General features: G+C 56.3%; 1 protein-coding gene across 11 annotated transcripts in view; it reads right to left on the bottom strand.

Moving 5' to 3' along the window:
* The window catches only part of LOC137369872 (microtubule-associated protein 4-like), a 546,551-nt gene that overhangs the window by 141,044 nt on the left and 380,338 nt on the right, over window positions 1-25,169 (bottom strand). For all 11 annotated transcript variants that reach the window (XM_068031528.1, XM_068031524.1, XM_068031523.1 and 8 more), the window contains one exon: window positions 13,075-13,169. In XM_068031528.1, the coding sequence (XP_067887629.1) occupies window positions 13,075-13,169 (95 nt within the window). The remainder of the gene's footprint in view (window positions 1-13,074; window positions 13,170-25,169) is intronic.

The following is a 25,169-nucleotide window of genomic DNA, read 5'->3' as shown; positions in this document are numbered from 1 at the left end:
TTGGGGAGAGGGGAGTGGGGAGAGGTGAGTGGAGAGAGGTGAGTGGGGAGAGGGGAGTGGGGAGTGGGGAGAGGTGAGTGGGGAGAGGTGAGTGGGGAGAGGGGAGTGGGGAGAGGTGAGTGGGGAGAGGTGAGTGGAGAGAGGGGAGAGGTGAGTGGAGAGGGAGAGGTGAGTGGAGAGAGGTGAGTGGGGAGAGGTGAGTGGGGAGAGGTGAGTGGGGAGAGGTGAGTGGGGAGAGGGGAGTGGGGAGAGGGGAGTGGGGAGAGGGGAGTGGGGAGAGGGGAGTGGGGAGAGGGGAGTGGGAGAGGGGAGTGGGGAGAGGGGAGTGGGGAGAGGGGAGTGGGGAGTGGGGAGAGGGGAGTGGGGAGAGGGGAGTGGGGAGGGGAGAGGGGAGTGGGGAGAGGGGAGTGGGGAGAGCGGGAGTGGGGAGAGGGGAGTGGGGAGAGGGAGTGGGGAGAGGGGAGTGGGGAGAGGGGAGTGGGGAGAGGGGAGGGAGTGGGGAGAGGGGAGTGGGGAGAGGGGAGTGGGGAGAGGGGAGTGGGGAGAGGGGAGTGGGGAGAGGGGAGTGGGGAGAGGGGAGTGGGGAGAGGGGAGTGGGGAGAGGGGAGTGGGGAGAGGGGAGTGGGGAGAGGGGAGTGGGGAGAGGGGAGTGGGGAGTGGGGAGAGGGGAGTGGGGAGAGGGGAGTGGGGAGAGGGGAGTGGGGAGAGGGGAGTGGGGAGAGGGGAGAGGGGAGTGGGGAGAGGGGAGTGGGGAGTGGGGAGTGGGGAGTGGGGAGTGGGGAGAGGGGAGTGGGGAGAGGGGAGAGGGGAGTGGGGAGTGGGGAGTGGGAGAGGTGAGTGGGGAGTGGGGAGAGGGGAGAGGGGAGAGGGGAGTGGGGAGAGGGGAGTGGGAGAGGTGAGTGGGGAGAGGTGAGTGGGGAGAGGTGAGTGGGGAGAGGTGAGTGGGGAGAGGTGAGTGGGGAGAGGTGAGTGGGGAGAGGTGAGTGGGGAGAGGTGAGTGGGGAGAGGTGAGTGGGGAGAGGTGAGTGGGGAGAGGTGAGTGGGGAGAGGTGAGTGGGGAGAGGTGAGTGGGGAGAGGTGAGTGGGGAGAGGTGAGTGGGGAGAGGTGAGTGGGGAGAGGTGAGTGGGGAGAGGTGAGTGGGGAGAGGTGAGAGGGGAGTGGGGAGTGGGGAGTGGGGAGTGGGGAGAGGGGAGTGGGGAGTGGGGAGAGGTGAGTGGGGAGTGGGGAGAGGGGAGAGGGGAGTGGGGAGAGGTGTGGGGAGAGGTGAGTGGGGAGAGGTGAGTGGGGAGAGGTGAGTGGGGAGAGGTGAGTGGGGAGAGGTGAGTGGGGAGAGGTGAGTGGGGAGAGGTGAGTGGGGAGAGGTGAGTGGGGAGAGGTGAGTGGGAGAGGTGAGTGGGGAGAGGGGAGTGGGGAGAGGGGAGTGGGGAGAGGTGAGTGGGGAGAGGTGAGTGGGGAGAGGTGAGTGGGGAGAGGTGAGTGGGGAGAGGTGAGTGGGGAGAGGTGAGTGGGGAGAGGTGAGTGGGGAGAGGTGAGTGGGGAGAGGTGAGTGGGGAGAGGTGAGTGGGGAGAGGTGAGTGGGGAGAGGGGAGAGGTGAGTGGAGAGAGGGGAGAGGTGAGTGGAGAGAGGGGAGAGGTGAGTGGAGAGAGGGGAGAGGTGAGGGGAGAGAGGGGAGAGGTGAGGGGAGAGAGGGGAGAGGTGAGGGGAGAGAGGGGAGAGGTGAGGGGAGAGAGGGGAGAGGTGAGGGGAGAGAGGGGAGAGGTGAGGGGAAGAGAGGGGAGAGGTGAGGGGAGAGAGGGGAGAGGTGAGGGGAGAGAGGGGAGAGGTGAGGGGAGAGAGGTGAGTGGAGAGAGGGGAGAGGTGAGTGGAGAGAGGGGAGAGGTGAGTGGAGAGAGGGAAGAGGTGAGTGGAGAGAGGGAAGAGGTGAGTGGAGAGAGGGGAGAGGTGAGTGGAGAGAGGGGAGAGGTGAGTGGAGAGAGGGGAGAGGTGAGTGGAGAGAGGGGAGAGGTGAGTGGAGAGAGGGGAGAGGTGAGTTGGAGAGAGGGGAGAGGTGAGTGGAGAGAGGGGAGAGGTGAGTGGAGAGAGGGGAGAGGTGAGTGGAGAGAGGGGAGAGGTGAGTGAGAGAGAGGGGAGAGGTGAGTGGAGAGAGGGGAGAGGTGAGTGGAGAGAGGGGAGAGGTGAGTGGAGAGAGGGGAGAGGTGAGTGGGGAGAGGTGAGTGGGGAGAGGTGAGTGGGGAGAGGTGAGTGGGGAGAGGTGAGTGGGGAGAGGTGAGTGGGGAGAGGGGAGAGGGGAGAGGGGAGTGGGGAGAGGTGAGTGGGGAGAGGGGAGAGGTGAGTGGGGAGAGGTGAGTGGGGAGAGGTGAGTGGGGAGAGGTGAGTGGGGAGTGGGGAGTGGTGAGTGGGGAGTGGTGAGTGGGGAGAGGTGAGTGGGGAGAGGTGAGTGGGGAGAGGTGAGTGGGGAGAGGTGAGTGGGGAGAGGTGAGTGGGGAGAGGTGAGTGGGGAGAGGTGAGTGGGGAGAGGTGAGTGGGGAGAGGTGAGTGGGGAGAGGTGAGTGGGGAGAGGTGAGTGGGGAGAGGTGAGTGGGGAGAGGTGAGTGGGGAGAGGTGAGTGGGGAGAGGTGAGTGGGGAGAGGTGAGTGGGGAGAGGTGAGTGGGGAGAGGTGAGTGGGGAGAGGTGAGTGGGGAGAGGTGAGTGGGGAGAGGTGAGTGGGGAGAGGTGAGTGGGGAGAGGTGAGTGGGGAGAGGTGAGTGGGGAGAGGTGAGTGGGGAGAGGTGAGTGGGGAGAGGTGAGTGGGGAGAGGTGAGTGGGGAGAGGGGAGAGAGAGGTGAGTGGGGAGAGGTGAGTGGGGAGAGGGGAGAGGGGAGAGGTGAGTGGGGAGAGGGGAGAGGTGAGTGGGCGAGAGGGGAGAGGTGAGTGGGGAGAGGGGAGAGGTGAGTGGGGAGAGGGGAGAGGGGAGAGGTGAGTGGGGAGAGGGGAGAGGTGAGCTGGGGAGAGGTGAGTGGGGAGAGGGGAGAGGTGAGTGGGGAGAGGTGAGTGGGGAGAGGTGAGTGGGGAGAGGTGAGTGGGGAGAGGTGAGTGGGGAGAGGTGAGTGGGGAGAGGTGAGTGGGGAGAGGTGAGTGGGGAGAGGTGAGTGGGGAGAGGTGAGTGGGGAGAGGGGAGAGGTGAGTGGGGAGAGGTGAGTGGGGAGAGGGGAGAGGGGAGAGGTGAGTGGGGAGAGGGGAGAGGTGAGTGGGGAGAGGGGAGAGGTGAGTGCGGGAGAGGGGAGAGGTGAGTGGGGAGAGGGGAGAGGGGAGAGGTGAGTGGGGAGAGGGGAGAGGTGAGTGGTGAGTGGGGAGAGGGGAGAGGTGAGTGGGGAGAGGTGAGTGGGGAGAGGTGAGTGGGGAGAGGTGAGTGGGGAGAGGTGAGTGGGGAGAGGTGAGTGGGGAGAGGTGAGTGGGGAGAGGGGAGAGGTGAGTGGGGAGAGGTGAGTGGGGAGAGGTGAGTGGGGAGAGGTGAGTGGGGAGAGGGTGAGTGGGGAGAGGTGAGTGGGGAGAGGTGAGTGGGGAGAGGGGAGTGGGGAGAGGGGAGTGGGGAGAGGGGAGAGGGGAGAGGTGAGTGGGGAGAGGGGAGAGGGGAGAGGGGAGAGGTGAGTGGGGAGAGGGGAAGGTGAGTGGGGAGAGGGGAGAGGGGAGTGGGGAGAGGGGAGAGGGGAGAGGGGAGAGGTGAGTGGGGAGAGGTGAGTGGGGAGAGGGGAGAGGTGAGTGGGGAGAGGGGAGAGGGGAGAGGGGAGAGGTGAGTGGGGAGAGGTGAGTGGGGAGAGGTGAGTGGGAGAGGTGAGAGGTGAGAGGTGAGAGGGGAGAGGGGAGAGGGGAGAGGTGAGAGGTGAGAGGGGAGAGGTGAGAGGTGAGAGGGGAGAGGTGAGAGGGGAGAGGGGAGAGGGGAGAGGAGAGAGGGGAGAGGAGAGAGGGGAGAGGTGAGAGGGAGAGGGGAGAGAAGAGAGGGGAGAGGTGAGTTGAGAGAGGGGAGAGGTGAGTGGGGAGAGGGGAGAGGTGAGTGGGGAGAGGTGAGTGGGGAGAGGGGAGAGGGGAGTGGGGAGAGGGGAGAGGTGAGTGGGGAGAGGTGAGTGGGGAGAGGGGAGAGGTGATTGGGGAGAGGGGAGAGGTGAGTGGGGAGAGGGGAGTGGAGAGAGGGGAGAGGTGAGTGGAGAGAGGGGAGAGGTGAGTGGAGAGAGGGGAGAGGTCGAGTGGAGAGAGGGGAGAGGTGAGTGGAGAGAGGGGAGAGGTGAGTGGAGAGAGGGGAGAAGAGGGGAGGAGGAGAGAGGGGAGGAGGAGAGAGGGGAGGAGGAGAGAGGGGAGGAGGAGAGAGGGGAGGAGGAGAGAGGGGAGGAGGAGAGAGGGGAGGAGGAGAGAGGGGAGGAGGAGAGAGGGGAGGAGGAGAGAGGAGGGGGGGAGGAGGAGAGAGGAGGGGGGGGAAGGAGAGGAGGTGAGGGGGGGGGAAGGAGAGGTGAGGGGGGGGGGAAGGAGAGGTGAGGGGGGGGGGAAGGAGAGGTGAGGGGGGGGGGAAGGAGAGGTGCAGGGGGGGGGGAAGGAGAGGTGAGGGGGGGGGGGAAGAAGAGGTGAGGGGGGGGGGAAGAAGAGGTGAGGGGGGGGGGAAGAAGAGGTGAGGGGGGGGGGAAGAAGAGGTGAGGGGGGGGGGAAGAAGAGGTGAGGGGGGGGGGAAGAAGAGGGGAGGGGGGGGGAAGGAGAGGGGAGGGGGGGGAAGGAGAGGGGAGGGGGGGGAAGGAGAGGGGAGTGGGGGGAAGGAGAGGGGAGGGGGGGGAAGGAGAGGGGAGGGGGGGGGAAGGAGAGGTGGGGGGGGGGGGAAGGAGAGGTGAGGGGGGGGGGGGAAGAAGAGGTGAGGGGGGGGGGGGAAGAAGAGGTGAGGGGGGGGGGGAAGAAGAGGTCGAGGGGGGGGGGAAGAAGAGGTGAGGGGGGGGAAGGAGAGGGGAGGGGGGGAAGGAGAGGGGAGGGGGGGGAAGGAGAGGGGAGGGGGGGGAAGGAGAGGGGAGGGGGGGGAAGGAGAGGGGAGGGGGGGGAAGGAGAGGGGAGGGGGGGGAAGGAGAGGGGAGGGGGGGAAGGGGAGGGGGGGGAAGGAGAGGGGAGGGGGGGGGAAGGAGAGGGGAGGGGGGGGGAAGGAGAGGGGAGGGGGGGAAGGAGAGGGGAGGGGGGGAAGGAGAGGGGAGGGGGGGGAAGGAGAGGGGAGGGGGGGAAGGAGAAGGGAAGGGGGGAAGGGGGGGGAAAGGAGAAGGGAAGGGGGGGGAAGGAGAGGGGAGGGGGGGGAAGGAGAGGGGAGGGGGGGGAAGGAGAGGGGAGGGGGGGGAAGGAGAGGGGAGGGGAGGGGGGGGAAGGAGAGGGGAGGGGAGGGGGGGGAAGGAGAGGGGAGGGGAGGGGGGGGAAGGAGAGGGGAGGGGAGGGGGGGGAAGGAGAGGGGAGGGGGGGAAGGAGAGGGGAGGGGGGGGGAAGGAGAGGGGAGGGGGGGGAAGGAGAGGGGAGGGGGGGGGAAGGAGAGGGGAGGGGGGGGGGAAGGAGAGGGGAGGGGGGGGGAAGGAGAAGGGGAGGGAGGGGGAAGGGGAGGGGAGGGAGGGGGAAGGGGAGGGGAGGGAGGGGGAAGGAGAGGGGAGGGAGGGGGAAGGAGAGGGGAGGGAGGGGGAAGGAGAGGGGAGGGAGGAGGGGGAAGGACAGGGGAGGGTGGCGGGGGGGAAGGAGAGGGGAGGGTGGAGGGGGGGGAAGGAGAGGGGAGGGTGGGAGGGGGGGAAGGAGAGAGGGGAGGGTGGGAAGGAGAGGGGAGGGGGGAGGGGGGGGGGAAGGAGAGGGGAGGGGGAGGGGGGGGGGAAGGAGAGGGGAGAGGGGAGGGGGGAGGGGAAGGAGAGGGGAGAGGGAGGGGGAGAAGGAGAGGGGAGGGGGGGAAGGAGAGGGGGGGGAAGGAGAGGAGAGGGGAGGGGGGAAGGAGAGGAGAGGGGAGGGGCGGGGAAGGAGAGGAGAGGGGAGGGAGAGGGGAGAGGGGAGGGGGGAAGGAGAGGGGAGGGGGGAAGGAGAGGGGAGAGGGGGAAGGAGAGGGGAGAGGGGGAAGGAGAGGGGAGGGGGGGAAGGAGAGGGGAGGGGGGGAAGGAGAGGGGAGGGGGGGAAGGAGAGGGGAGGGGGGGAAGGAGAGGGGAGGGGGGGAAGGAGAGGGGAGGGGGGGAAGGAGCGGGGAGGGGGGGAAGGAGAGGGGAGGGGGGGAAGGAGAGGGGAGGGGGGGGAAGGAGAGGGGAGGGGGGGAAGGAGAGGGGAGGGGGGGAAGGAGAGGGGAGGGGGGGAAGGAGAGGGGAGGGGGGGAAGGAGAGGAGAGGGGAGGGGCGGGGGGAAGGAGAGGAGAGGGGAGGGGGGGGAAGGAGAGGGGAGGGGAGGGGGAAGGAGAGGGGAGGGGGGGGAGGAAGGAGAGGGGAGGGGGGGGAGGAAGGAGAGGGGAGGGGGGGGAGGAAGGAGAGGGGAGGGGGGGAGGAAGGAGAGGGGAGGGGGGGAGGAAGGAGAGGGGAGGGGGGGGAGGAAGGAGAGGGGAGGGGGGAGGGGGGGGGAAGGAGAGGGGAGGGGGGAGGGGGGGGGGAAGGAGAGGGGAGAGGGGAGGGGGGAGAAGGAGAGGGGAGGGGGGGAAGGAGAGGGGGGGGGGAAGGAGAGGAGAGGGGAGGGGGGGGAAGGAGAGGAGAGGGAGGGGCGGGGAAGGAGAGGAGAGGGGAGGGAGAGGGGAGAGGGGAGAGGGGAGGGGGGAGAAGGAGAGGGGAGGGGGGGAAGGAGAGGGGGGGAGAAGGAGAGGAGAGGGGAGGGGGGGGAAGGAGCGGGGAGGGGGGGAAGGAGCGGGGAGGGGGGGAAGGAGAGGGGAGGGGGGGAAGGAGAGGGGAGGGGGGGGAAGGAGAGGGGAGGGGGGGAAGGAGAGGGGAGGGGGGGGAAGGAGAGGGGAGGGGGGGGAAGGAGAGGGAAGGGGGGAAGGGGGGGGAAAGGAGAAGGGAAGGGGGGGAAGGAGAGGGGAGGGGGGGGAAGGAGAGGGGAGGGGGGGGAAGGAGAGGGGAGGGGGGGAAGGAGAGGGGAGGGGGGGGAAGGAGAGGGGAGGGGAGGGGGGGGGAAGGAGAGGGGAGGGGAGGGGGGGGAAGGAGAGGGGAGGGGGGGGAAGGAGAGGGGAGGGGGGGGGAAGGAGAGGGGAGGGGGGGGAAGGAGAGGGGAGGGGGGGGAAGGAGAGGGGAGGGGGGGGAAGGAGAGGGGAGGGGGGGGGAAGGAGAGGGGAGGGGGGGGGAAGGAGAGGGGAGGGGGGGGGAAGGAGAGGGGAGGGGGGGGGAAGGAGAGGGGAGGGAGGGGGAAGGGGAGGGGAGGGAGGGGGAAGGGGAGGGGAGGGAGGGGGAAGGAGAGGGGAGGGAGGGGGAAGGAGAGGGGAGGGAGGGGGAAGGAGAGGGGAGGGAGGAGGGGGAAGGACAGGGGAGGGTGGGGGGGGGAAGGAGAGGGGAGGGTGGGAGGGGGGGGAAGGAGAGGGGAGGGTGGGAGGGGGGGGAAGGAGAGGGGAGGGTGGGAGGGGGGAAGGAGAGGGGAGGGTGGGAAGGAGAGGGGAGGGGGAGGGGGGGGGAAGGAGAGGGGAGGGGGGAGGGAGGGGGGGGGGAAGGAGAGGGGAGAGGGGAGGGGGGAGGGGAAGGAGAGGGGAGAGGGGAGGGGGAGAAGGAGAGGGAGGGGGGGAAGGAGAGGGGGGGGGAAGGAGAGGAGAGGGAGGGGGGGGAAGGAAGAGGAGAGGGGAGGGGCGGGGAAGGAGAGGAGAGGGGAGGGAGAGGGGAGAGGGGAGGGGGGAAGGAGAGGGGAGAGAGGGGGAAGGAGAGGGGAGAGGGGGAAGGAGAGGGGAGGGGGGGAAGGAGAGGGGAGGGGGGGGAAGGAGAGGGGAGGGGGGGGAAGGAGAGGGGAGGGAGGGGGAAGGGGAGGGGAGGGAGGGGGAAGGGGAGGGGAGGGAGGGGGAAGGAGAGGGGAGGGAGGGGAAGGAGAGGGGAGGGAGGGGGAAGGAGAGGGGAGGGAGGAGGGGGAAGGACAGGGGAGGGTGGGGGGGGGAAGGAGAGGGGAGGGTGGGAGGGGGGGGAAGGAGAGGGGAGGGTGGGAGGGGGGGGAAGGAGAGGGGAGGGTGGGAGGGGGGGAAGGAGAGGGGAGGGTGGGAAGGAGAGGGGAGGGGGAGGGGGGGGGGAAGGAGAGGGGAGGGGGGAGGGGGGGGGAAGGAGAGGGGAGAGGGGAAGGAGAGGGGAGAGGGGGAAGGGGGGAGAAGGAGAGGGAGGGGGGGAAGGAGAGGGGGGGGAAGGAGAGGAGAGGGGAGGGGGGGGAAGGAGAGGAGAGGGGAGGGGCGGGGAAGGAGAGGAGAGGGGAGGGAGAGGGGAGAGGGAGGGGGGAAGGAGAGGGGAGAGGGGGAAGGAGAGGGGAGAGGGGAAGGAGAGGGGAGAGGGGAGGAAGGAGAGGGGAGGGGGGGAAGGAGAGGGGAGGGGGGGAAGGAGAGGGGAGGGGGGGAAGGAGAGGGGAGGGGGGGGAAGGAGCGGGAGGGGGGGAAGGAGCGGGGAGGGGGGGAAGGAGAGGGGAGGGGGGGGAAGGAGAGGGGAGGGGGGGGAAGGAGAGGGGAGGGGGGGAAGGAGAGGGGAGGGGGGGAAGGAGAGGGGAGGGGGGGAAGGAGAGGGGAGGGGGGGGAAGGAGAGGGGAGGGGGGGAAGGAGAGGAGAGGGGAGGGGCGGGGGGAAGGAGAGGAGAGGGGAGGGGGGGGAAGGAGAGGGGAGGGGAGGGGGAAGGAGAGGGGAGGGGGGGGGAGGAAGGAGAGGGGAGGGGGGGGAGGAAGGAGAGGGGAGGGGGGGGAGGAAGGAGAGGGGAGGGGGGGAGGAAGGAGAGGGGAGGGGGGAGGAAGGAGAGGGGAGGGAGGAGGAGGAGGGGGAGGAGGAGGGGGGGGGGGGAAGGAGAGGGGAGGGGGGAGGGGGGGGGAAGGAGAGGGGAGAGGGGAGGGGGGAGAAGGAGAGGGGAGGGGGGGAAGGAGAGGGGAGGGGGGGAAGGAGAGGAGAGGAGAGGGGAGGGGGGGGAAGGAGAGGAGAGGGGAGGGGCGGGGAAGGAGAGGAGAGGGGAGGAGAGGGGAGAGGGGAGAAGAAGAAGTAGAGGAGGGAAGAGAGAGAGGAGGAGAGGGGAGGGGGGGAAGGAGAGGGGGGGGGAAGGAGAGGAGAGGGGAGGGGGGGGAAGGAGAGGAGAGGGGAGGGGGGGGAGGAAAGGAGAGGGGGGGGGGAGGAAAGGAGAGGGGAGGGGGGGAGGAAAGGAGAGGGGAGGGGGGGGAGGAAAGGAGAGGGGAGGGGGGGAGGAAAGGAGAGGGGAGGGGGGGGAGGAAAGGAGAGGGGAGGGGGGGGAGGAAAGGAGAGGGGAGGGGGGGGAGGAAAGGAGAGGGGAGGGGGGGGAGGAAAGGAGAGGGGAGGGGGGGGAGGAAAGGAGAGGGGAGGGGGGGAAGGGAGGGGAGGGTTGGGGGGGGGGGAAGGAGAGGGGAGGGTGGGGGGGGGGGAAGGAGAGGGGAGGGTGGGGGGGGGGAAGGAGAGGGGAGGGTGGGGGGGGGGAAGGAGAGGGGAGGGTGGGGGGGGGGAAGGAGAGGGGAGGGTGGGGTGGGGGGAAGGAGAGGGGAGGGTGGGGTGGGGGGAAGGAGAGGGGAGGGTGGGGTGGGGGGAAGGAGAGGGGAGGGTGGGGTGGGGGGAAGGAGAGGGGAGGGTGGGGTGGGGGGAAGGAGAGGGGAGGGTGGGGTGGGGGGAAGGAGAGGGCAGTGTGGGGTGGGGGGAAGGAGAGGGCCAGTGTGGGGGGGGGGAAGGACGAGGGCAGTGTGGGGTCGGGGGGAAGGAGAGGGCAGGGTGGGGGGAGGGGAAGGGGAGGGAAGAGAGGGAGAGAAGGGGAGGGAAGAGAGGGAGAGAAGGGGAGGGAAGAGAGGGAGAGAAGGGGAGGGAAGAGAGGGAGAGAAGGGGAGGGAAGAGAGGGAGAGAAGGGGAGGGAAGAGAGGGAGAGAAGGGGAGGGAAGAGAGGGAGAGAAGGGGAGGGAAGAGAGGGAGAGAAGGGGAGGGAAGAGAGGGAGAGAAGGGGAGGGAAGAGAGGGAGAAGGGGAGGGAAGAGAGGGAGAAGGGGAGAGAAGGGGAGGGGAGGGGAGAGAAGGGGAGAGAAGGGGAGGGGAGGGGAGAGAAGGGGAGAGAAGGGAGGGGAGGGGAAGAGAAGGGGAGGGGAGGGGAGAGAAGGGGAGGGGAGGGGAGAGAAGGGGAGGGGAGGGGGAGAGAAGGGGAGGGGAGGGGAGAGAAGGGGAGGGGAGGGGAGAGAAGGGGAGGGGGAGGGGAGAGAAGGGGAGGGGAGGGGAGAGAAGGGGAGGGGAGGGGAGAGAAGGGGAGGGGAGGGGAGAGAAGGGGAGGGGAGGGGAGAGAAGGGGAGGGGAGGGGAGAGAAGGGGAGGGGAGGGGAGGGGAGAGAAGGGGAGGGGAGAGAAGGGGAGGGGAGAGAAGGGGAGGGGAGAGAAGGGGAGGGGAGAGAAGGGGAGGGGAGAGAAGGGGAGGGGAGAGAAGGGGAGGGGAGAGAAGGGGAGGGGAGAGAAGGGGAGGGGAGAGAAGGGGAGGGGAGAGAAGGGGAGAGGAGAGAAGGGGAGAGAAGGGGAGGGGAGAGGAGAGAAGGGGAGGGGAGAGGAGAGAAGGGGAGGGGAGAGGAGAGAAGGGGAGGGGAGAGGAGGGGAGGGGAGGGGAGGGGAGGGGAGGGGAGGGGAGGGGAGGGGAGAGGAGGGGAGGGGAGAGAAGGGGAGGGGAGAGAAGGGGAGGGGAGAGAAGGGGAGGGGAGAGAAGGGGAGGGGAGAGAAGGGGAGGGGAGTGAAGGGGAGGGGAGTGAAGGGGAGGGGAGAGAAGGGGAGGGGAGAGAAGGGGAGGGGAGAGAAGGGGAGGGGAGAGAAGGGGAGGGGAGAGAAGGGGAGGGGAGAGAAGGGGAGGGGAGAGAAGGGGAGGGGAGAGAAGGGGAGGGGAGAGAAGGGGAGGGGAGAGAAGGGGAGGGGAGAGAAGGGGAGGGGAGAGAAGGGGAGGGGAGAGAAGGGGAGGGGAGAGAAGGGGAGGGGAGGGGAGGGGAGGGGAGGGGAGGGGAGGGGAGGGGAGGGGAGGGGAGGGGAGAGGAGGAAGGGGAGGGGAGAGGAGAGAAGGGGAGGGAGAGGAGAGGAGGGGAGGGGAGAGGAGAGAAGGGGAGGGGAGGGGAGAGAAGGGGAGGGGAGGGGAGAGAAGGGGAGAGAAGGGGAGGGGAGGGGAGGGGAGGGGAGGGGAGGGGAGGGGAGGGGAGGGGAGGGGAGGGGAGGGGAGGGGAGGGGAGGGGAGAGAAGGGGAGGGGAGAGAAGGGGAGGGGAGGGGAGAGAAGGGGAGGGGAGGGGAGAGAAGGGGAGGGGAGGGGAGAGAAGGGGAGGGGAGAGAAGGGGAGGGGAGAGGAGAGGAGGGGAGGGGAGAGAAGGGGAGGGGAGAGAAGGGGAGGGGAGAGGAGAGAAGGGGAGGGGAGGGGAGAGAAGGGGAGGGGAGGGGAGAGAAGGGGAGGGGAGGGGAGAGAAGGGGAGGGGAGGGGAGAGAAGGGGAGGGGAGGGGAGAGAAGGGGAGGGGAGGGGAGAGAAGGGGAGGGGAGGGGAGAGAAGGGGAGGGGAGGGGAGAGAAGGGGAGGGGAGGGGAGAGAAGGGGAGGGGAGGGGAGAGAAGGGGAGGGGAGGGGAGAGAAGGGGAGGGGAGGGGAGAGAAGGGGAGGGGAGAGAAGGGGAGAGAAGGGGAGGGGAGAGAAGGGGAGAGAAGGGGAGAGAAGGGGAGGGGAGAGGGGAGGGGAGGGGAGGGGAGGGGAGGGGAGGGGAGGGGAGGGGAGGGGAGGGGAGAGGAGGGGGAGGGGAGGGGAGGGGAGGGGAGGGGAGGGGAGAGGGGGGAGGGGAGGGGAGGGGAGGGAGAGAAGGGGAGGGGAGGGGAGAGAAGGGGAGGGGAGGGGAGAGAAGGGGAGGGGAGGGGAGAGAAGGGGAGGGGAGAGAAGGGGAGAGAAGGGGAGGGGAGAGGAGGGGAGGGGAGAGGAGGGGAGGGAAGAGGAGGGGAGGGAAGCGAAGGGGAGGAAGCGAAGGGGAGGGAAGCGAAGGGGAGGGAAGCGAAGGGGAGGGAAGCGAAGGGGAGGGAAGCGAAGGGGAGGAAGCGAAGGGGAGGGAAGCGAAGGGGAGGGAAGCGAAGGGGAGGGAAGCGAAGGGGAGGGAAGCGAAGGGGAGGGAAGCGAAGGGGAGGGAAGCGAAGGGGAGGAAGCGAAGGGGAGGGAAGCGAAGGGGAGGGAAGCGAAGGGGAGGGAAGCGAAGGAGAGGGAAGCGAAGGAGAGGGAAGCGAAGGAGAGGGAAGCGAAGGAGAGGGAAGCGAAGGAGAGGGAATGGAGGGAGAGGGAATGGAGGGAGAGGGAATGGAGGGAGAGGGAATGGAGGGAGAGGGAATGGAGGGAGAGGGAATGGAGGGAGAGGGAATGGAGGGAGAGGGAAGGGAGGGAGAGGGAGGGGAAGGGAGGGAGGGGAAGGAGAGGGAGGGGAAGGGAGGGAGGGGAAATGAAAGAGGGAGGGAGTGGGAGGGGAGGGAAGGATATGTTTGGGAGGGGGAGGCTCAAGGGGCAGGGAGCCGAGGGGGGGGGGGGCAGGGAGCCGAGGGGGGAGGGGAGGAGTTTTACCATGCATTTAAACGCTCTTGCTTGTATGCCCACAAACTGGCACAAGGAAAATACTGCCTCATTCACACCAGCTTAGTCACATTGCATTGTTCCAGAAGTGAATGTGACAACATCCAAGCACATATAAAGTTTCAAAGAAAATGGGAGTTTGTGGCAGACAACAGAGGTGCCGTTTAAAAAAAAATCTTTAAGATACATTTTATCACTTTACCAAGGACAAAATCAAAAGCTTACAGAGCAAAAACTATTTGTCTTAAAAACACAGACTTTCACCTGCATTGGTGACTAAATGAATTTAACAAAACAATGTAGCAGTGCAAACAAAATCCAAACCAAATACATCAAGCTTAGAAAGAGGTTTTTGTAACTGTGATGTATGCCTACCTTTCCCTTTGTATCTGTGCTCAGTGGACGCTCTTTTAATGGTGCAGCACTCTCTGTTCCAGTCATGACCTCTGCTGATGGTTCTTCCGGTTTGGCTGCAGATATTAAAAATAAATGCACAATGCAATGTGAAATTGAAAGGCCAAATGTTTTAGCTCTTGCTGTGAATCCTTACCTCTTCATTTGGGAACATTTAGGGAGACTAGTTTAAATACCCAGCACAGGTGTACCATGGCTGCAGAGTGTCCTATCAACAGGATGCACTGCAGTAGCTCATCAACGCTTCTCCGACAGCCACTCCCAAACTCGTAACCTCCAACTAGAAGGACAAGGGGAGCAGGTGGATGGGAACACTATCACCTCCAAGTGCCCCTCCAAGTCACATACCATGCCCATTCCTTCACAGACATTGGGTCAAAATCCTGGAACAGCAATGAGAGTACCTTTACCACATGGTCTGCAGCGGTTCAAGGTAGCAATTCACCACCACCTTCTCAAGGGCATCGAGGGCTGGGGAATAAATGCAGCTATGCCCATATCCAGAGAATGAATAAAAAGGACATAATCCCATGATTATAGAGCCTGCTTCCAACCAGTTATCACAGAATAATACAGTGCAGAAGAGGCCCTTCGGCCCATCGAGTCTGTACCGATGCATTAAAGACACCTGACCTGTCTACCTAATCCCATTTACCAACACTTGGCCCATAGCCTTGAATGTTATCTTTTGAGGTACAGGATATTACTGCTTTAAGATGTGGTCTATTTAATCCCACGCATTAGTTCATCTGGTGAAGCCAATGTGCAGGTTAGATCCTCAGTCAGTATGGCATGAGCTAATTTTAATTGGGGCAAAGTGGCCTCAGTACCCCAGCATTGTGGAGGAAGTGGGTCTGGGTAGGGGCAAGGATATAGAAATTATAACATAGAAACAAGCTGTGAGGACCAGCCAGCCTGTGATGGTGTTTATCCTCCAGATAAGCAGCAGTCTTAATTCCCTCTACCCACTCTTTTCCATATTCCTTTATCCCCATTTTCTTCAACAATCTATCTAACCTAATGCCTCTGATTCAAACACTGCATTCGAGAAATTTAAAAACGAGGAGAATTTTTAAATATTAGATGTCCAGGGACTGAAGGATTGGGAGCCAGCACACAAGAATTGAACCCTCTACAGTTAGGGAAGACACATAAAGCAGGTCGACCTTATTCTAGTCTATAAAGTGCTACAATATTTGCAAGTCCTCCTTCAACTGAAGCCCACAAAGCTACTTTGTGTTCCCTGGAATTCCCTTCCTAAGCCTGATGCCTCTCTGCCTTTATGACACTCCTTAAAATCTATCTCTTTGACCAAGCTTTTGTTCACCTGTCCTAATTTCTCCTTATGTGGCTCAGGTATCAAACCTTTTTGAAAGTGCTCCTGTGAAGTGCCTTGGAATGTCATACTGTTAATGGCACTATATAAATGTGATTTGTTGTTGTTAAGTTAGCTAATCTCAGCCAGGATGGCAGCATTGGCACTCCAATTGGGTCACATCATCCTGCTGTAGAGAGCTCCTACACTCCTACACAACTGAAGCCCACAAAGCTACTTTGTGTTCCCTGGAATTCCCTTCCTAAGCCTGATGCCTCTCTGCCTTTATGACACTCCTTAAAATCTATCTCTTTGACCAAGCTTTTGTTCACCTGTCCTAATTTCTCCTTATGTGGCTCAGGTGTCAAACCTTTTTGAAAGTGCTACTGTGAAGTGCCTTGGAATGTCATACTGTTAATGGCACTATATAAATGTGATTTGTTGTTGTTAAGTTAGCTAATCTCAGCCAGGATGGCAGCATTGGCACTCCAATTGGGTCACATCATCCTGCTGTAGAGAGCTCCTACACACAAGAATTGAACCCTCTACAGTTAGGGAAGACACATAAAGCAGGTCGACCTTATTCTAGTCTATAAAGTGCTACAATATTTGCAAGTCCTCCTTCAACTGAAGCCCACAAAGCTACTTTGTGTTCCCTGGAATTCCCTTCCTAAACCTGATGCCTCTCTGCCTTTATGACACTCCTTAAAATCTATCTCTTTGACCAAGCTTTTGTTCACCTGTCCTAATTTCTCCTTATGTGGCTCAGGTGTCAAACCTTTTTGAAAGTGCTCCTGTGAAGTGCCTTGGAATGTCATACTGTTAATGGCACTATATAAATGTGATTTGTTGTTGTTAAGTTAGCAAATCTCAGCCAGGATGGCAGCATTGGCACTCCAATTGGGTCACATCATCCTGCTGTAGAGAGCTCCTACACTCCTACACAACTGAAGCCCACAAAGCTACTTTGTGTTCCCTGGAATTCCCTTCCTAAGCCTGATGCCTCTCTGCCTTTATGACACTCCTTAAAATCTATCTCTTTGACCAAGCTTTTGTTCACCTGTCCTAATTTCTCCTTATGTGGCTCAGGTGTCAAACCTTTTTGAAAGTGCTCCTGTGAAGTGCCTTGGAATGTCATACTGTTAATGGCACTATATAAATGTGATTTGTTGTTGTTAAGTTAGCTAATCTCAGCCAGGATGGCAGCATTGGCACTCCAATTGGGTCACATCATCCTGCTGTAGAGAGCTCCTACACCTGATCTTTATCCAGTGACTCTTGCTGGAAAGAGTATGCCGGGTGAAGGCAGGGCTGAACTTGGTTGTGATAGCCTGCTGAATATCTAATATCCAGTATGGCCAGAAATAGACAATTGGGCTAGGTAAAGCAATGATGCTGGTTGCCTGTGGAACTTAGACCCCAGCAAGAGGCTGCATCTTGAGATGATAGAAAAATAGCTCCCAAAAAAACCCATACAAAATGCATTGGTAGAGTGGTGGTGTGCACGCGCAGGGGCGGTAGGGGGAAAATCACTGCAGCAGTACTGTGTGCATCAATTAGATTATTTACATTTCTCATCCAAACATTGAAGTTTGCAATGTTCTTGAGGGAATTGAATTTCAAAGGCTGGGTTTTTCTCTGTCATGATGTATACATAATGAGACCAGGCAGCACGATAGCAGAAAAATCTCCTTTTCTACTGATGTGTTTGCTAACCCTTTCCCCTCTCCCTTTCCCAATTCCTGTAAAGCTTCAGCCAGCAAACAAGTAGTACTGAAGTATTTATAAAGCATTGAATTATTGCTTCACCAAATCACATCAACTCCATTTTACACAACAGAATAATTACACTGAATACCCAATTTAATCAGTGAGAGATTTCTCCCCCCACCTCACCTCTGAATGAGCAGCTGTTCTTAGGGTACAATCCACAGACATGAGCAGCTAAAGGGAGATCCCTCCCTACATATGCAAGTCTCAGTAGCGAGCGTTGGTAGACTGTTCAATGATTGTGGAAATCGCAGCCAAACTCAATTCTACGCTCACCTGACACCCAGACGTGTACTTCCAGCATGATTCACTGTAAGCAGCCATCAAGAGTAAGAAACCTGGCTCAATTTTTTCTCTCTTTATGGGGGTGATGTGCCGAACTGTGGAATCTCAAATGCTCTCTGGCCGAGAAGCCAAGTCAGCACAGGCCAGGAAATAAGTAGCACTAAGATCGCTCACGAGGTTTCGTTAAACACTGTGTCAAAATGTTTTTGCAAAATTCTCTCGTCCGATGAAAGCTCCCGTCACACTTTTCTACCATAGGATTAGCAAATAATAACTAGCATTTATATAGCACCTTTAATGAAGAAAAAAACAACCAAAGGAATTTCACAAAGGTATAAGGAAAAGATATACTTAGCTGGACAAAATAGAAACTGAACCTAAAGCAGACACTATCCTTCCATACAATTTCCATGATCAACGTGACATAGCTTCCATGCCCAAACAAAAGAAAATGCTTCAATAACTGGCCTCTTCAACAACAAACACATCACAGCTTAAGCACTGGAACTGGAAGCAGAGAAATGGTGAGATGTATTTTTCACAAATGCAGAGGCAGGATTCTGCTTCGCTCGAACTGGCAGACTCAAATCTTTTCCAGGCGACAAGAGGCACCAAATGTCTTCTTTAGAGGGGAGGCAATGAGTGCTAAGAACATAAGAAATAGGAGCAGGACTAGACCATACAGCCCTTCGAGCCTGCTCCGCCATTCAATACCACCATGGCTGTTCTCCTACCTCAACTCCTGTTACCCGTACCCCTTGATTCCCTGAGACACCAAAAATCTGTCTATCTCAGCCTTGAATATACTCAACCATGGGGCATCCACAACCCTCTAGAGTAGAGAATTTCAAAGATTGATAACTTTCAGTAAAGAAATTTCTCCTCATCTCAGTCCTAAATGATCGACCCTTTATCCTGATATTGTGTCCCGTGTTCTAGATTCTCCAGCCAGGGGAAACGACCTCGCAATGTCTATCCTGTCATGCCCTTTTTGAATCTTGTATGTTTCAATGAGATCACCTCTCATTCTTCTAAACTCCAGAGAGTATATAGCCAATTTACTTAGCCCCTCATTATAGGACAAACCCTGTACAATTGTAGCAAGACTTCCTCATTCTTGTACTCCAATCCCCTTGCAATAAAGGCCAAAATGCCACTTGCCTTCCAAATTGCTTGCTGTACCTACATGCTGACTTTCAGCAATCCTTGCACGAGTACACCCTCTCTTTGGGCGGCACAGTGGTTAGCACCACAGCCTCACAGCTCCAGGGACCCGGGTTCAATTCCGGGTACTACCTGTGTGGAGTTTCCAAGTTCTCCCTGTGACCGCGTGGGTTTTCGCCGGGTGCTCCGGTTTCCTCCCACCGCCGAAGACTTGGTGATAGGTAAATTGGCCATTGTAAATTGCCCCTAGTGTAGGTAGGTGGTAGGGAATATGGGATTACTGTAGGGTTAGTATAAATGGGTGGTTCTTGGTCGGCAGACTCGGTGGGCCGAAGGGCCTGTTTCAGTGCTGTATCTCTAAATAAAATAAAATCAGCACTTTGACGTTTCATGCCTTTTAAATAAAATTCTTCATTTCTGTTCTTACTGCCAAAGTGAATAACCTCACACTTCCCCACATCTGCTACCTTGTTGCCCATTCACTTAACCTGTCTACATCTTTTTGCAGCCTCTTTGTGTCCTCACAGCTTATATTCTCACCTAGCTTTGTATCATCAGCAAACCTGGATACATTACTCTTGGTCTCTTTAGTTTTTAGTTAAGTTTAGTTTAGAGATACAGCACTGAAACAGGCCCTTCGGCCCACCGAGTCTGTGCCGACTATTAACCACCCATTTATACTAATCCTACACTAATCCTATAATCCTACCACATCCCCACCTGTCCCTATATTTTCCCTACCACCTACCTATACTAGGGGCAATTTATAATGGCCAATTTACCTATCAACCTGCAAGTCTTTTGGCTGTGGGAGGAAACCGGAGCACCCGGAGGAAACCCACGCAGACACCGGGAGAACTTGCAAACTCCACACAGGCAGTACCCAGAATTGAACCCGGGTCACTGGAGCTGTGAGGCTGCGGTGCTAACCACTGCGCCGCCCCGGCACTTTTGGAAGTCCAAGTATAATACATCTACTGACTTCCCTTTATATACCCTGTTACATCCTCAAAAAAATCTAATAAATTCCCTTTTATAAAACCATGTGGGCTTTATCTGATCATACTATGATTTTCTAAGTGCATTGATGAGACTTCCTTAATAATGAATTCCAGCATTTACTCAATGACTGACGTCAGGCTGACTGGCCTGTAGTCCCCTGTTTTCTCTCTGCCTCCTTTCATGAATAGCACTATTAGATTTGCTAACTTATAATCTGCTGGGACTGTTCTAGAATTTTGGAATTCATAACTAGTGCATCCACTATCTCTGCAGCTATTTCTTTTAGCTCTAGGATATGTGTCATCAGGTCCTGGGGATTTGTTGGATTTTAGTCCCTTAAGTTTCTCCAATACTTTGTTGATATTAATTACGTTAGGTGCCCCACTCTTATTAGTCCATTGGTTACCCTCTATTTCTGTTATGTAATTTGTATCTTCTACTGTGAAGACAGATACAAAATATTCGTTCAACATCTCTGCCATTTCCTCGTTCCCCATCATAATTGTTCCTGACTCTGCCTCTAAGGGACCAACGTTTACTTTAGCTACTCTTCTCCTTTTTATATACTTGTAAAACTCTTCCAATACGTTTCTATATTCTTGGCTAGTTTACTCTCATATTCTGTTTTTTCCCTTATCATCAACCTTTTGGTTGCCTTTTGCTGGTTTCTAAGACACTCCTAATCCTCAGGCTTACTACTCTTTGCAACATTATAAGCCTCTTCTTTTAATCTAATAATATCCTTAAGTTGCCTAGTAAGCCTCGGATGGATCTTGCTTGTTGAGTTCTTGATTTTTAATGGTATGTATTTTGTTGAACATTTTGAAATTTTTCTTTAAATGTTTTCAACTGTTTATTTACCACCATACATTTTATCCAATCAACCTTAGCCAGCTCTCCCTTCATACCTAGGTATTAAGTTTGGTTTAAGTTCAAGATTCTTGTTTGGGACTGGAATATGTCACTTTTAAACTTAATATGGAATTCAAATATATCATAATCACTTTTTCCCCAAAGGATCTTTTACTTTGAGATAACTAATTAAACCTGTCTCATTGCGCAATACTAGATCTAAAATAGCTTATCCCTCATTGGTTCCATGGCGTATTGTTCCAGGAAACTGTTGTGAAAGCATTCTACTATTTCATCTTCCAGATCACCTTTGCCAATTGATTTGTCCAGTCCATATGAAGATGAAAATCCTCCACAATTATTACATTGCCTTTGTTACAAATGCCAATTATTTCTTCCTTAATGCTCTGTCCAATGGCATAACTACTACTAGGGGGCCTGTAAAGTATTCCCACCAGTGTTTGCTGACCCTTTTTATTTCTAATCTCTACATATCGATTCTACTTTCTGATCTTCTGAACCAAGATAGTTTCTCCCTACTGTCCTTATGTCATCCCTTACAATGAGGGCTACACCTTCGCTTTTTCCATTCTGGCTGTCTTTTCGAAATGTTGTGTACACTGGAATATTTATTTCCCAACCTTGGTCACTTTGTAACCATGTCTTTGTAATGGTGATTAGATCCAAACCATTTATCTCTATTTGTCAGTTCATCTATTTTATGGCAAATGCCCTGTGCATTCAGATAAAGAGCCTTTAATTTTATTTTTTTACTACTGTTCTTGCATGGTCCTTATTTGCTAATTGCACTATTACCATTAAACACTCTGTCCCTCCCTGTCCACTCTGCTTGTCTTTACCGAAATCGCTACACTGCTTATTGTCTTGACTTTTATCTTTGGATTTCTCAATCTCCTTTTAGCTGATCCCTCCCCCACCTCTTTTAGTTTAAAGCCCTATCCACAGCCCCAGTTATATGATTCACCAGGACAAGCGAATAATGCAAGGCTCGATTGCAGCTATTTTAACACAAGGAGTCTTACAAGTGAGGCAGCTGAATTGAAGGCATTGAAAAACACATGGGAATATGATATTATTGCTATCACAGAGACATGGTTGAGGGAAGGGCAGCTCAATATTCCAGGATATAGAATCTTCAGGCGTGACAGGGGGTGGAGGGGGGTGTAAAAGAGGAGATGGCATTGCAATATTGACCAAGGAGTTAATTACTGCGGTAAGGAGGGATGATATTTTAGAAGGGTCCTCAAATGAGGCCATATGGTTGGAACTTAAAAACAAAAAGACGGCAATCACTTGACTGGGAGTATACTACAGGCCTCCAAACAGTCAGGGAGAGATAGAGGAGCAGATATGTACGCAAATCTCACAGAGGTGTAAAAATAATAGGGTAATAATAGTAGGGGATTTCAACTTCCCCAATATTAACTGGGATAGTCATAGTGCAAAAGGTTTAAAGGGGGCGGAATTCTTAAAAGTGCATTCAGGAGAGCTGTTTGAGCCAGCACATAGAAAGTCCTACAAGAGAAGGGGCAGTACTGGACCTAATCTTAGGGAATGAAGCCAGACAAGTGGTAGAAGTGTCAGTGGGGGCGCATTTCGGGGATAGTGACCATAACTCTGTAAGATTTAATGGTAGTTATGGAAAAGGACAAAGAGGGACTGGAAATAAAAGTACTGAATTGGGGGAAGGCTGATTTCAATATGATAAAACAGGATCTGGCCAAAGTGAACTGGGAGCAGCTACTTGTAGGAAAGTCTACATCAGACCAGTGGGAGTCATTCAAAAAGGCAATAGTGAGAGTTCAGGGCCAAAACATTCCCGTAAAGGTGAAGGGTAGGACCAACAAGTCCAGGGAATGTCAAAGGATATAGAGGATTGGACAAAGAAAAAAAAGGTTTATGGCAAATTCAGAGTGCTGAAAACAGCGGAGGCCCTAGAGGAGTATAGAAAATGTAGGGGGTACTTAAAAAAGTAATTAGGAGAGCTAAGAGGGGGCATGAAAAACACTGGCGGGCAAGATAAAGGAAAATCCCAAGGCGTTTTATAAGTAGATTAAGGGCAAGAGGATAAACAGGGAAAGAGTAGGGCCCATTAGGGACCAAAGTGGCAATGTGTGTGTGGAGCCGGAGGACATAGGTGAGGTTTTAAATGATTACTTTTCATCTGTGTTCACAATGGAGAAGGATGATGTAGGTGCAGAGATCAGGGACGGGAATTGTGATATATTTGAACAAATTAGCATTGAAAAGGAGGAGGTATTAGCGGTTTTAACGGGCTTCAAAGTGGATCAATCCCCAGGCCCAGATGAGATCAATCCCAGGCTGTTATGTGAGGCAAGGGAGGAGACTGCAGGGGCTCTGACACAAATTTTCAAATACTCTCTGGCCACAGGAGAACTGCCAGAGGACTGGAGGACAGCGAATGTGGTACCATTATTCAAGAAGGGTAGTAGGGATAAACCAGGTAATTACAGTCTAACATCAGTGGTTGGGAAACTATTGGAAAAAATTGTGAGGGACAGGATTAATCTCCACTTGGAGAGGCAGGGATTAATCAAGGATAGTCAGCATGGCTTTGTCAGGGGGAGATCATGTCTAACAAATTTGACTGAATTTTTTGAGGAGGTGACTAGGTGTGTAGATGAGTGTAAAGGAGTTGATGTAGTCTACATGGACTTCAGTAAGGCTTTTGATAAAGTCCCGTATGGGAGATTGGTTAAGAAGGTAAGAGCCCATGGGATCCAGGGCAATTTGGCAAATTGGATCCAAAATTGGCTTAGTCGCAGGAGGCAGAGGGTGATGGTCGAAGTTGTTTTTGCGATTGAAAGCCTGTGACCAGTGGTGTATCGCAGGGGTCGGTGCTGGAACCCTTGCTGCTTGTAGTGTACATTAATGATTTAGACGTGAATATAGGAGGTATGATCAGTAAGTTTGCGGATGACACGGAAATTGGTGGTGTCGTAAATAGTGAGGAGGAAAGCCTTAGATTACAGGATGATATAGATGGGCTGGTAAGATGGGCGGAGCAGTGGCAAATGGAATTTAATCCTGAGAAGTGTGACATGATGCATTTTGGAGGACTAACAAGGCAAGGGAACATACAATGGATGGTAGGACCCTAGGAAGTACAGAGGGTTAGAGGGACCTTGGTGTACTTGTCCACAGATCACTGAAGGCAGCAGCACAGGTAGATAAGGTGGTTAGGAAGGCATATGGGATACTTGCTTTTATTAGCTGAGGCATAGAACATAAGAGCAGGGAGGTTATGATCGAGTTGTATGAAATGCTAGTTAGGCCACAGCTGGAGTACTGTGTATAGCCACACTATAGGAAGGATGTGATCGCACTGGAGAGGGTGCAGAGGAGATTCACAAGGTTGTTGCCTGGGTTGGAGCATTTCAGCTATGAAGAGAGACTGGATAGGCTAGGGTTGTTTTCCTCAGAGTACAGAAGGCTGAGGGGGACATGATTGAGGTATACAAAATTATGAGGGGCATAGATAGGGTAGATAGGAAGAAACCTTTTCCCTTAGCGCAGGTGTCGATAAGCAGGGGACATAGATTTAAGGTGAGGGACAGGAGGTTTAGAGGGGATTTGAGGAAAATTTGAAGAAAAACAGCAACTCGCCAAGGCTCCTTCGACACTACCTGCCAAACCCGCGACCTCTACCACCTAGAAGGACAAGGGCAGCAAGCGTATGGGAACACCAACACCTACAAGTTTCCCTCCAAGTCATACGCTGTCCTGACCTGGAAATATATTGGCGTTCCTTTACTGTCACTGCACCAAAATTCTGGAATTCCCTCCCTAACAACACTAGGTGTACCTATACCACATGGACTGTGGCAGTTCAAGGCGGCGGCTCACCATCACCTTCTCAAGGGCAATTAGAGATGGGCAATAAATATTGGCCTTGCCAGTGATGTCTACATCCCAGGAACAAATAAAGAAGTCATCCACAGCAGAGAACAAAAGTTTAGTGAGGTAGCAGAGGTAGTGAAGTTCATGTCTAACTCAAGAAGGCAGCAGAAAATTGGAAAGATAATTTATAGGCAGTTGAAACACGCCAACAGTAGCAGAGTGAGGCACACAGCTCTCTTCCTACTTAATGCTTTATGGTCAACATCTAATCATTTTCTTTTTTAAAAGCTGTCCTTTCACAGTTTTACAGTGCTGTGAAAATGCTGTAGTTAACCAAAGAGAGATCCACACTTATCCCTTCATGTATTTAAATAGCTCACACCCACCATGGGCCAGGTCTGCTCTGAAATAAAATGTGTTTCAATCTATTTTCTGCATGCGGTTTAAGGGTGATTAGATTGCAAACTGTAGCAATCATATAAAACCACAGAAGAGAGAGAATCCCTTCAGTAGCACCATTGCCTGAATAAACAGCACGGCAACACAACCAAAAAACAGCCAATGCTCCCATTCATGATCCTATCCAGAGACCCTTGCTGGAAAGTGCAGCTGCAAGGACATTAGGATTGGGTTCAGCTGTGGTGCTATTCATTAGAACAGGCTGTCAGCAACACCTGCCCAGAATTACACTCTGAACAATAGCCATTAGGAGGCGACACCAAAGGGCATCTAGATGGCACAAGAAGAACTGTACCGTAGCAACAATCAAAAGGTATTTGCAGATCACCAAGGCCTATTGATCCCAGTACAGTTTATTCATCTAGAAAACCCCCAAAATCGCCGCATTACAGCAGCCGATCATTACTCAAATGTTTTTAGGGTTTGTGCCTCCTCTACTCTTCTGGAACCATAGAAAAATTACGGCACAGAAGGAGGCCATTCAGCCCGTCGTGTCTGTGCCGACTGAAAAAACTAGCTGCCCAATCTAATCCCACCTTCCAGCACCTGGTCCATAGCCTTTCTGGTTACAACACCTCAGCTGCATGTCCAGGTACCTTTTAAAAGAATTGAGGGTTTCTGCCTCTACCACCATTCCTGGAAGTGAATTCCAGGCACCCACCACCCTCTGGGTGAAAAAGTTTTTCCTCATGTCCCCTCTAATCCTTCTACCAATAACCATAAATTTGTGCCCCCTCTGCTAGGGGAAACAGGTCCTTCCTGTCTACTCTATCTAGGCCCCTCATAATTTTGTACACCTCAATTAAGTCACCCCTCAACCTCCTCTGTTCCAGGGAAAACAACCCTAGCCTATCCAATCTTTTCTCATAGCTGCAACTTTCAAGCTCTGGCAACATTCTTGTAAATCTCCTCTGTATTCTCTCCACAGCAACTATGTTCTTTCTGTAATGTGGTGACGAGAACTGTACGCAATACTCCAACAGTGGCCTAACCAGCGATTTATACAGTTCCAGCATTATATCCCTGCTTTTGAATGCGATACCTCGGCCAATGCCTTCTTCACCACTCTATCTACCTGTCCTGCTACCTTCAGGGACTTGTGGACATATACTCCAAGATCTCTCACTTCTTCTACCCCTCTCAATATCCTCCCGTTTATTGAGTATTCCCTCACTTTATTTGCCCTCTCCAAATGCATTATCTCACACTTATCTGGATTGAATTCCATTTGCCACTTTTTCGCCCACGCAACTAAACCATTGATATCTGGAGTCTACGGCTATCCTCTTCACTATCAACTACACGGCCAATTTTTGCGTCATCAGCA

Source organism: Heterodontus francisci, chromosome 5, assembly GCF_036365525.1.
Source record: "Heterodontus francisci isolate sHetFra1 chromosome 5, sHetFra1.hap1, whole genome shotgun sequence".
NCBI classification, from domain to species: Eukaryota; Metazoa; Chordata; class Chondrichthyes; order Heterodontiformes; family Heterodontidae; genus Heterodontus; species Heterodontus francisci.
Note: the sequence above shows the minus strand (reverse complement) of the source record. Positions and strands in the feature narration are given on the sequence as shown.